This window comes from Triplophysa dalaica, chromosome 23, assembly GCF_015846415.1.
Source record: "Triplophysa dalaica isolate WHDGS20190420 chromosome 23, ASM1584641v1, whole genome shotgun sequence".
Taxonomy (NCBI): Eukaryota; Metazoa; Chordata; class Actinopteri; order Cypriniformes; family Nemacheilidae; genus Triplophysa; species Triplophysa dalaica.
In genome coordinates this window covers 14656587-14669779 of record NC_079564.1, presented here as the reverse complement: position 1 = coordinate 14669779, position 13193 = coordinate 14656587, and the positions used below count along the sequence as shown (strand labels likewise).

Genomic DNA, 13193 nt, shown 5'->3' with positions numbered 1-13193 from the left:
GTACCAGGGCTTGACATAAACTGGGAGGTTGATGGCTCCGTGTCAGAGCATTGCTTATGGTTTTCGGATGGATCAGGCCTTAACTTAACATTATTCACGAAAAAGTTGTCAATAGTTCTTTTCATCTTTGTTCATCAACCGCGGCTACATCCACTCTGTTTAACTGACGGCCCTAGGCTACTCACCTCTCTCTGTCTGACTGCAGCACACGCATTTTCAAACGTACACACCAGAGGTTGTGCTACACTTTTTTTATTGTCCGTCATTTTGACTGACAGGTAGTCATAAAAAAAATGTCATAATCTGTTATTACCCGTCACTATGGTGCAAGGTGGCGTTAGTTGGTAATTAGTATGTGCATGACTTCATCATCAAGCTGTACTTGCGTCTCGGAACTTGATAAACTGAATAAAAGAAAGTAAGTAAAATGGTACCGGGCACACTTAAAGAACCAGAGCTCTGCCATTATCACTACACAAGGAAACTAATAAGCAGTGAAGCAAGTTTTAAGTTGTTTATCATGTGCATAGTTTCTGGACTTTTGATCATCCCTTGTATGTTTTGCAATCGAGCAGCGGACTGGGGATAACTCCCGTTGCTGCAGACTGAGAGCTCTGTCATCTCACGAAAACATTGTAAAAAACAAGTTTGCATGCCATAGTTTACACAGAATTGGCGGGAAATGTCTATTGATACTCCTTCGTTCTTCATGTTATGTAGTTTACTTTGATAGGTGAACTATCTTTCCCGTGTCCCAGTGCGACATCCGGCGGGTTTTCCCAGATAGCATCACATGTCTAGTCAGTAACAATGAAAGGTGAAAATACGCTCTAATGAAGGGAAACGGGGGCTTACAAATTGCCCTTATTGTAATCCGCCAAAATGACGGTCGGCCTTAAAATATTTCCGTCACTGGTAAAAAATCTGTCAAAATACAGAGAATTTTCGGTTAACGCGTCCTCTGGTTCATACACGTACATGAATATGCAGGGGCAGTCGTGGCCTAATGGTTAGAGGGTTGGACTCGTGACCAGAAGGTTGCCGGTTCGATCCTCAGGTCAGGCGGGTAACGATTGAGGTGTCCTTGAGCAAGGCACCTAACCCCTACTTGCTCCCCGGGCAGCTGCAGCGATAGCTGCCCACTGCTCTGGGTGTATGTGTGTTCACCACTTGCTGTGCGTGTGTTCACTACTGGCTGGATGGGTTAAAAGCAGAGGTATATCTAGGATATGGGTCACCATAACTGACAAATTGGTCACTTTCACTTTTCACTTTCACAACGTCTAATCAGAGGTGGGGTCCGCCCTTCACTATCTCTGATTGGTTTAGACCACGATATGTGCCTAATGTGTGTCTGTTGTTGAATTACAGGGAGATTTTCAGAGTTGCAGAGACTTTTTTTCCCTCTAACACCGGTGCGACCTCTGATTATTTTTAGTCGCACCTTTGAGAAATGAGGTCGCTTTTGCGATCAAATTGGTCGCATTCTTGAGCCCTGCTTCAGGTTATACAGTAAAGACTCTGACTACTCTAATTAATCTCTTTCTTACGTCATGATAAACTTTGTGAGGAGGGAGCGCTTAAGCATAGCTCTTCTTCACCGGTGAATCATCTAAACGCCTCTGATTGGCAAGTATATAGTTTATAGCTTTCCTGTGGCTCAGTGGTTAGAGCATGGTCATGGGTTCGATCCCAGGACATAGTCAGAAACAAATGTATAACACAATGCAATGTATGTCACTTTGGATAAAAGCGTCTGCCAAATGCATCAATGTAATGTAATGTATATTCATACCATGTACTTGAATGACTGTATTGCTCAAATCTGTAGCAGAGCAAAAACTTTGTCGTAGTTTGTTTTTATGTTGCAGGGACTGCTTTTCCTCTTTTATCTTGAATTTGGAGAGCAGTTTTGTTTACCTGGTTGTCATTTTTTCCAAAGCCTCTGTTTCCGACCCTGATGCAAACAATGTATGTTGGGAACCGATATTATCTGTTAATGGAGCCTACTTATTTGAAACACGTTGCTTCCTTGTGTATTTCTAAAGTTTGTATGAAGTACACTTGCTTTGAATGAGGGAATATCTCCCAACACTGATTATATTTATCTACAGTTAAGAAATGCTGGGAAAACATTACATTTACAAAATATTCCAAAGTATAACGTTAGAAAGTACGTAGATAACACAATAATGGTACTGTTCACCAAAAAACCTGGCTGAGTCTGACTTGTACTTGAAAGTGCTTGAAAGCGTGTAGGTTACATTTTAATATTCCATTTGTTTATAAAAGTTGTTAAACAGAAGATTTTGGTTCGCTGCAATTTGCTTCTTTTATATCTTTCGTCAATCTTTAAAAATATATCTCACATTTCGCGCTGTAAAATCCATCGCACAACAACTTTTTCCTGTTCTAAACAAAGTAAAGATAGCGAGAAACGCTGACTCGCTTGACGTTCATGTGCGTTCATGTGCGCTTGACGTTCAAGAGAGGTGAAATCTGATGTCAATCAACATAAGTAGCGAATCAACTTTTGGGATGACACCCGGGGTGGCCAATTGGATGTCAGGGGTGTTCACCTTGGACACCCCTTTGATTCCGCCACTGCTTCCAACACTAAAGAATCACATGACACCGAGGAGGGAAAATAGCTAATTGGGCCCAATTTGTGCATTTTCGCTTAGGGGTGAACTCACTTTTGTCGCCAGCGGTTTAGACATTAATGGCTGTGTGTTCAGTTATTTTGAGGGGACGGCACATTTACACTTTACACTTCAGAACTTACACACCAAAAGCTTTACTCTTCGAAGAGAGTAGGGCTTAGGGATGATGACTTCGGAATGGAACGCAGGGAATGATATCTGCACGCATGTGGTTGATGGACGATTGCGAGTCTGGTTACTACGTTTCTAATAGATCCGTTTTTTCCGCGATAATCAATGTAAGTGTATATACACTGACAAAAAAGATATATTGTTACTTAAACTTGAGATTTATACTGGGGCATGACGGAGTGCCGCTCTGTAACACCAGAAGAGCCAAACACATGGGAGGAGCAGATCTAGACGTTCAGCATATGTGCTGGGGCTCCACCCCGGGCGGCCCCGCTTAATTTAACCACTGTATAGACATGAAATTTCATTACATAACAACCCCTGCTCAGTCACTAGATCATAAACAGACTTTTATTTTTTTTAGACGGTGTGAGCATTTTTTTACAACCTGCAATTTTAGATTTTGCTTTTACAGGGAGATTGTTACGTGTGATACATTCGAAAGTTCCCTTTCACGTCTTTTTGGCTATTTAGCTCTAAGATGCACACAAGATTATGTGAAAAACACACAAGGATCACATTAGCACTTCATCAGCATTTGCTCTAGTTCTTAGTGTTAGTAAAATAATAAATCTGTTGCTTTCTCTGCTGTAATAATGATGCTTTTCGAATGCATGGTACCGTCAGGTTTGGTACAAGTCGTCATGGTACAGCTCACTTCACTTCGCCTCAGTTTGAAGCCCCTGTTAAAAAACCCAGCATATGCTGGTTAGGTATGTTCTGATGCTGGTTTGTGCTGGGTTAAGCTGGTCATGTGCTGGTCCTTAGCTGGTTTAAGCTGGTCAAACCAGCATTAAAAAACATACTTAACACAGGGTTTTTAAACAGAGGCTTAAAACGTATAGCTCAAAGTCCTTCTCCTTTAAGATTGTCGATGTATTACGTAGTGTTTGGATAATTAGACTGACGTAGTTGACGGTAATCCAACTGTCTTTTTGCTTTCTTGGGATTGATTATGGGGTTGACTAATATATTGATGGGGATGATAAACTGACCAATGTTATAATTCAATTATACAATTATAAATCCAACTGCCAATAAATCTTCTTATTTCCCCAGTAAGTTTCACAATCCAACAGTATTGAGTGCCGCCTACTTAGCTGTGAGGGATTTTTCAGAAGTTTCTTGTACCTTTCAACTGGTTTGTTTATTTGTAAATGGGCAATTTGTTTAATTTAGTGTCTCTGTGAAAAACAATTGATTGTTGGTATACCCCAGGTAACCAACTACATCCTTTTTGATTACACCATTTGTTACTGTTTTAACAATTTCTGTTTATGTGAGAAAATTGCTAAAGCTGATTAAACATCTTGTATATGTTTATGTTTGTCACTTACTACTAATATGCTTTCTAGATATTGGCATTGCCGGTGGATAGTGGTCGACCTCTTCCTAAAGCTGTTATTGTGTCATAGTTCCACTACTTTAGATATGTTTAAACACACTGCAGAGTGCACACAAGAAAATAAACTCATGCAAATGTTAACTCTCCAGTTGCTTGTGGCATACATTGGCAGTATCTTGCAGAGTAAATGTTTTCTGTGTTTTATTTTTTTTACATTCTGTAGCCTGTTTAGCAGCTGCATGCACCTGAATTTTCTTAAGCGCATGTTCAGTCAACTCTTGAATGTACAGACGCAGTTAGTAAAATGGTCTCAAATCCTGTGGTTATGCTTTTGGTACTTTAATATCACTTTAATATGTCATATTTTTGCTTCTTGCTTGTATTCCGCACAGTTCACTGTACAGCAGCGCTGCTGTGTTGTGTTTTTCCTTTGGGATACTTCACTTAGATCATATCATCATTTCTGTTCATTCAAATATAATTTATTATAACATCATCTATTTACGCTTATGTTGTTGAAAACCTGTACTTGTTTCTCTGGTGTGATACACAAAAGAAGATATTTTGAGAAATGTGTTGTGTTTCTGTCCATAATGGAAGTCAATGGGGTTAGTTGTTGTGTGATTACCAGAGTTTTTTTTTTTTTAATATTCAAAGTTCTGCAAAAGTAAGAAATTTATACAGGTTTAAAAAAAACATAAGTGTGAATAAATGATGACCGAATTTTATGAAAGGAATTTCATGAATCTATTGTTTTCTTTAATAATATCAACTATCAATATCCTAGTAACATAGCTAGTACAACGTAAAACTATTGCAATTTTACTTTTAATATTTACCAAGTTACTATTGCTTATTGTTCGACAAAATTTCAGAAAAATATTTAGACGTTTGTGTAATAGCAACAGTGTTTCAGTTTGTCACAGTATGCAGTCATTTAAGGGCGACCAAGGATGCTCATTTACATTTGTTCATTTTCGAAGAATCATAGTCTCTTTCATAAAAGTTAGTGCAGAAGAGCCCAGTTTTCTTGCATTTATAACATTTATAGATTCTGATGGTTCTTTTTGCATTACAGTTACTATTTTTATCTCTGTCCTCAATCTATGTGTGTCCTCCTGTGTTGCCGGCCAGACAGATCTGACGATCAAAGTTAAGTGAACCCAAAATATCTCACCAACTGAACAACAATATATTTTCAATATTGCCTTTTTATATAACATCAAATCAAACCGTTTCCTTTTCACTTATTTATTTAATATTAGGCTGTATTTGGATTATAATTTAATTTTGCAGTAGCATTTTTTTATTCTGCAGTTCGCGTTTGTGTGTATCCTTGTCTTTGTTGTGTGTGCTTTCTTATTTTTATTTATCGTGTAATTTCAATGACTGTGGTGTACTTTTTCATCAGTATATCGCAATATATACTTTGAAAATTGATAATTATCATTAATAGAAATTAACAGTAGCTGTGACTCTAAGGAAGGGTTGATTTTTGGTCAAAGTAAATCCCACTTCAGTGCAGGCTTCCTGAATGGTCTTGTTCAGAAATTTTTGGTGTGTGTGTTGTCATTTGGCTTTTCATGTGTAGATTCACAGCACTGTTTCTGTAAGCCCGTAAATTACTCCAGTCACTCGCTGCTGAATTGATGTCGCTCGCCTGGTCTTGTTTTTCTGTAGTCAAGCCAATATTGGCTCAGATAAGAGCCAGAGACAGACTGAGTCATAGCACGGCTCCTCTCATTTGATTGGCTGAACTTCTCCAAACAGCCAAAGCAAAAGGAGGTGTGCCTGACCGGAGTGATCTCGAAAGAGTGGCAACACAAACAACTTGCATGTGTCTCACACACTTGATAGTAAAGTCATAGTAAAATAAAATTAATAGCCAAATAAAATTTAGAGGAAGACGGATATATCAAAGTGGAGGCTTTACTATAGCTATTGCTTTAGCTAACAGTTAGAAAGATTAGTGAACAAATTTTTGAATGCGTAAACTTGTCAATCTTTGACCATCTTTTTCCACGTACAATGTAGTCACAACAATAATGCCAAGTCGATTGAACCTATTGGACTGGCTTAATAATATTTTTTCCAAGTATTCCATGTTTTGACATGTATGCAAAGTAGTTTTAAATTATTGCCACTAATGGATGAATAGTGCACTATGTGATGATGTGCACAGTCTGCCGAGTTGCTTGAGTTGTTCAGGTAATACATCTAGGGACACATATACACGCAGGGTCATATACAATACACAGAGAAATTCATGTTTAAATTATCTGAAAAATCAAAAAAAGTATGATCGCAAATAGTAGGGCTGTTAAAGGATTAATCATGATTAATCACAACCAGAATAAAAGTTTGTGTTAAAATAATATATTTCTGTGTCCTGTACATATTCATTTTGTGTTCTTAAAAGTGTACACATTCATTTATTAATTTAAGAAAAATACAAAAATAAACAAATGGTTATATGTATTTAAAATGATATATACATAAACATAAATCCCTTAATATATATATATATATATATATATATATATATATATATATATATATATATATATATATATATATATATATATATATATATATATATATATATATATATATATATATATATATATATATATATATATATATATATAGAATGTGTTTCAGTAGATCAGTTCATAGAGCATTGTGTTAGCTGTTCACAGGTTGTGGGTTTGAATCCCAGGCAACACGCATACTGATAGAATTTTGAAACAATACATCTGCTAAATGCTTACTGTAAATGTGATTTATGTAAGAATCATGGCAAATAAACCACGAAATTAAACGAAAACCCGCAACCAGTCAAATATGATACAAATGTGCATAACACGACGGTGGTGCATTTTGGTAGATATTTTACCCTTTAAGCAGCAGTATTTTTAACATCCAGCCTGTCTTTCGAATGGCGACACCTGCTCATATATAACAGCGAACAACTTCCGTTTGCTCGGGTTCAGAGACTGTGGGTGGGTGTGGCATTAGACGGTTGTGGTTAGGTAGAGGCCCCCTCTAGCCGCCAGTGAAATCAGCATTCAAATAAGCGCTGATGCAGGGCACCACAGGGTGCAGGGGCTTTCCTTCTCTGCTTTTTTCCTCTCTGTCCTCAGCGTGACTGTGCTCAATAAAGCCTCTAAATTAATTTGAGCAGAGCTCCATTGAGAGCTGCGGCACCGCACAGAGCAGCAGTTCTCCCCAGTGTTCATCTACACACAGCTGTGCTCACTGACATTACAGCCACGAGTCAACAGCACTGCTCTCCTCGGCTCACTTTCTACGTCGCACTTTAACCTTTTGTGTTGTAGACCGTTTCATCGGACGCTTGCGCCCCTGACCCCCAGTTAACTTCCGGTTTGTGCTTGGCTAGTGTCTAATTATATAACTATTCATATTTTATTTATTTTAATATTAATTTGTATTATTATTTTACTGTATACATTTTTTTATTAAATAAACAATTTGTTGAATTTTGTTGTACGTAAAAACATTATGCAATTTGTTGGTCCTGTAGTTTGGTCGCATTTAAACAAACTGTATGGTACATTGAAATCTTGTGGTTGAGCTTGGTATCGCAGTCTGAATTCAAAATATCAGAGTGACAAGTTTAGCCAAGTAACGGTTCTTCTCGGTTTCTATTGATTGTTTTCTGAAATATAATCTACGGGCTCTCTATTGTTTGTGAATGTGTACCGTAAATTCAGTTGGGATCACAAAGGTGTGCATGTGCCGTATGTTTGTTTATGTTGTTAAGATGAAACAGTCTATAGTCATGAGTAATGATAAACCTGCTTCATTAACATCCATGCTAGAATTAACATGTTCTGATCGTCTGTGAAAATAGATACTGAGAAATTGGCCAATATTATAATGTCATCATAAAAGTAATGTTAATGTGGAAGAGTCCACCACAACATCAAGCTGATCATATACAAGACCTCTTCTCTTTCCAAACACGTATGACTTTTCTTCCTCTGTACAAAAGAAGAATCTTCAAAAACCTTGGTTTAATAGTTGACTTCTTATCACTCTTGTGTGCTATACTTCAAATCTAATTAAAAACCTTGGTGCTCTGAAGTCTTCGTTTGTTAAATGTCTTCATCCCATTTACATTTTGATTAATGAAAAATGTTTAGTAACATGTCCTCTGTTGTTTCTGTGCTCATGGCTTACTGTTGAAACTCCCATGTTCTCTCGATTCTAGCAGCTCATACATGTATGTGTGTGTTTGTCTACAGAATGTCATCAGAGGATAAGAGTCTGGAGCCCTGTGACCAAGGACCATCTCCTCCCCCGAGCAGTGCTGGGAGCCCGGCCCCCTCTGATAAACGCCTGCGGGGCCGATCGCGCAATGATGCTGCCCCCTCATCTACACCCAAGTCCAAACGGAAGTAAGTCCATCTATGGTGCTTGTGATGTTTGTAAAGGCTGCATGCCTCAAGGATTCAACTGTAACTTTGAGTGGGGTGTATAGTATTGAGGTTGACTTGAATCATGAATCTGGGTCTGAACTTGTGATGTTTAACTTGTGATGAATTTGTTTATTTACCTTCACATTAAAACATGTAGCTTACTTAGTTACCGTGAGCTGAAATGCTTTCAGGAAGGCTGGGTTAGTTTGCTGCCAGGTTATTATTTGGCTGGAAAGCAGACTGAATCAATAAGGCTTAACACCAGGAAAGTTCATGAGGTTTATGGTGATTTAGGAGGCTTGTTAATACTCTCATGTGATTATGGCGACCTTATAATCTCTACTGCCCTCTCTCTCCTATGAACACAGTGAATTATTTACTCAGTCCATATAGATCATGTGATTGAGGTTCGATACATGTTAGGCCTGATGGCAGGCACTGTTTAACTTGTTCTCTCTCTCTGTGTCTGTGCGTGTGTGTGCTGGGAGTGAACCCGAAAGAGACTCTTGAGTGTGCTGAGGTGCATTAGTGTGGAGGAGCTCTGTGGAGCACACAACAAATGCAGCTCGTAGGAGAACATCATTTTATTTTTGCCAGGTTTATTTAAACTCAGAAGCCAACCATGAAGCATTTGGAAGGCAACATTACTAATTTCAATAGAGTGTACTCTGCCCATGTGCTCCACCATTATAATTGTTTGTATTAGTGTTGTCAAAAATATCGATATTTCGATAAATATCGATACTGAAATATCTGAACGGACCAATACTAATTTCCCAAAGTATCGATACACCGATCCTAGCCGAGCTGTCACTTTCACTTATCTCCAAAGGCGCGTTGACAAACACCATACGTGACCGCAGTGCCTGTCACGTGTCTCATCTCATTTGCTCAGGTTTAATAGCAGAACTGAAGTGAATATAAATATGGTGTGTGCGCCTCCGCAACCGGCTTTGGTTGATAAAGAACACAGCAGGGGTTCTATCTGGAAATATTTTGGATATGAAGCAAATGAACATGGAAAGCCGAAGGACACAATTGAGCCAATATGCAAGAGTTGCTACAGAGCAGTATTAACAAAAGGCGCTAACACCTCTAATATAGCAAAGCACCTGAAAGACATTCACCTGGATCTATATAAAGAATTTCGAGAGGTTGTTTAACTGTTCTTATTTTAACATTACTGCAACATTAACCAAGATGGCCTAGTATTGTTGCTGATATGAGTGTTGTCTCGTTTTTTCACCATAATTCTTAAAGTTAATATAATCCGACTGAGGAATCTTTAACTGTGAATCTTTAAATACTCAAATGTAAATTAACTTGTGCTTAATTAACTTAATTCAAAAAATGATCACTTAAATTCTGTAATTTGTCTTCATATCGATCCAGTGAGCATTGTTTTCGCGTGTGATGCACGCACGTTTGCGTGTGTGGATCGGTGATATGTGAATCCGGCATTAAAATCTGTTCATCAAATAATGTTACGTATTAACCAGCATTTATGAACGGTGAGCAATGCATTTGCTACAGTATATTTTAATCTTTGATGACAGTATGTAATAAAAATACAATGGATCATGTTTGCTCTGGTCTAATGAAAAAAATATTAACAGATAGAACTTTGGATTTTAATTAGTACATACATGTATTAGTAAACGTTAGTTTAAATTAAGGCTTTTGAAAAAGTTCACTACCTCAAGACATTTTTGTTCATGTAAAATATACCTCATTGTCATGTTCTAGACTTGTTATATTTATCTTCAAATAATAATTAAAAAAAATTCCCCCTTAATGTTGTGGCAGTTTTTTTCTCTGTGGTATTGAAAATGGTTTCGAATATTGATATTTTTCGAGGTATCGTATCGAAGTTAGAAATTCCAGTATCGTGACTACCCTAGTTTGTATATATGTTCATGTTTACACTGGATGTACTTCTTGTTCATGAAACCATTATTCTTCATGAATGCCACCATTCTAGGGAACAGTGCTTGTAGTAGTAATTTAGTCAAAACTTTGCTCTGCCTGCTTCATGAATAAGGCCTTTTTTGTGAACCATGCATTGATTCTGCATGGTTTGCTTTAGAATATCTGCACATATTTGTGATTCAGTTGTATTAATGATTGTGGTGGTCATCATAGCTGTGCTGATTTTCAGTGCAACAGAAATACAGTGTGCAATGCTCTAAAATGGGGTACAAAGAATAAGGTTTCCCTATTAGTTATTTTCTCCAACTGAATAAATAAATAATTGAACTTTTTGATTGTTGCCAAGCAGCTCACAGAATGCAACCGGAGGTGGAGTGACTGTATGAAGGGACCCAGGCATTTTAGAATGATGGTTTATTGTAAAAATTCCCTAGAGATTCAAAGCCGTGACCATATTTACATATAGTTTGAAAGAGCATGAAACAAAATGTGAAAATGTTTTCAGTGTGAACTGTGAGATCTGACTGATACGGTACTAAGAGGCAAGTCTTGACTCTCCTCCCTTAACATTTACATGAACTGAAGTTAATGTTGCGTTTAAGCAGTATGTTCTGCTAAATGATGAATATGCCATGGCTAAACCATATGTCTGCTTGTTCTTCTCTTTGGTTACATGGCAGCCTTTAAACATCCCCAGTTATTAAACCATCAGTAGCATTTCACTTGTATCATGCCTGTCATTGCAAATACTGATTTTAAAGTGAATTTAGAAGAACATTCATTTAAAAGATAATAAACAAACACAAAGACAGGTGTTACAACCCTAAAACTATTCCTATAATTATTTCACCTGAATGTTCTTCCTGTTGTAATGAAGGGGGTATACACCCATTAAGCTAATACCACCAACTAGTAACACATCATACATAATGTTTAAGAAAAGTAAGAACAGAAAGTCCCACAGGGTTTCCATTTCAGTGGGTAATGCACCCCTGCCCATAGTGTTCCTTAATCACTTGTGCCCAGATCCCCTTTGGGTTTTCTGTATCCTGCTCCACACTTCCTCTGATCAGTCATGTACTGCTTTCACTCCACCAATCCACATCATAAATAAAGGGGCTAAAAGGGTTGGCATAGATACCACAGAAGAACCATTTTGGTTCCCCCAAAAAACTTTCCAGTTAAAGGTTCTCAAAAGAAGATTTTTACAATACAAAGAATATGTAACTAAACATTTATCATTAAGTGAGCCTAACACGAAAAAATGAGAACGCCTGGGGTGGATTTACAGAGGCTTCACTTTGAGTTCAAATGTTTGCTGTGGAATACAAAGTGCAGATATAGGGCAGATTACTCGGGTACCTGATACTGCAGGTACAGCCCTCTGTGGACCTACACAACAAGTTCACACCACAAATTATATGTCCACACATTAACCCTATGAGGCACAGAGAGCTGAAGTGAAAAACTGGGCTTGTTAAAAAGATATATTGTTTAATATCAATGGAATTGTAAAAAACATTCGTGAATAATCCTCTATCATTGGTCAGTCCAACAGTTATCTTTAATTGTGCTTTAGAGCACACATTTTTTTTATTCGCTTGGATATTGATATAGATATTTGTTGATTAGGCTATTTAGCTCTACAGAAATTTCCTCGCTGCTCAAAAGGATTTTTGATGTTAAAGACGTGTTATAAAAAAATGCACAGCTTGTTTCCGTGTGTTGACAGTTTCCACCGAAACAGGAAGTCAGGGCGGGACATATTGAGTGACTTCTCTTAAAATAGCCAATAGTGTTTAGGTGGATTGAATTGTCATTAACGGCGGCTCTGTTTGTATGAATGACCCGACCATCCAGTCACAGGAACATTGTGCGAGTTTGGGATATCTTTTAATTCCATGTCATGGTGCTAGTTGTGCAGAAAAGTCGGCACACAAGAGAAAAGACGCATGAAACTGCTTTCTTTACTTTGAAAAACAAAAAGACTTGTGGAACTAACCCAGTTTAGAGCTTTCATCCAGTACAGATTTTACTATATACTAAAGAGTTTTCCATATGGATGGCGGTGGGCATTACTGACCCGTGAATGTTGAAAAATCGTGAATACAAAGAAGCTTGACATTAAAAAAGGTCATATTTGTCACTGGCCATTCTGGTTCCTCTTAACTCCTTGTAAAAGGACTTGTTTATCATGCAGATATTAATGATGATAAGCGTTTGCTCTTGTCAACCTGTGAGAGCAGGTACAGATTCTGACAGTTTTTCATGATCTAAATGGTCTGTAAGGTGCCAAAATGAGTTTTACTGGTCGTTTATGACTTCACTTCCTGTGCACTACGTGTAAATTACCAGGAAGTTAAAGGTGTTCTTTGAAAGTAAGGAATGTTTCCTAAACTGTTGTTTAAAGCTCCTTTCAATATCATTTAGACCTTTGAGACTTGGTTTTCTGAAATGGCTAGCAGCTTTGCTCATGTTTGCTCATGTTAACAAGCCCCGGGTGCAGGGTGAGGAAACGGTTAAAGTGTCTGTGGGGAGACGGCAGTGTTGTTGTGAAGGGGGTGTGCCGCGTCTCAGCCAGTAGTCCGGCCCGGGTTTTAGGCTCCTCCTTTCCGAGCTGGAACTACTTGCACTGTAAGCTTT

At 37.9% G+C, this 13193-nt stretch overlaps 1 protein-coding gene across 1 annotated transcript in view; it reads left to right on the top strand.

Annotated features, from left to right (window-relative positions):
• Positions 1-13193, top strand: part of kmt2ca (lysine (K)-specific methyltransferase 2Ca) — a 114754-nt gene that overhangs the window by 12828 nt on the left and 88733 nt on the right. The window contains 1 exon segment of the mRNA XM_056738844.1: positions 8448-8600. Within this exon segment, the coding sequence (XP_056594822.1) occupies positions 8449-8600 (152 nt within the window). The 5' untranslated portion in view covers position 8448.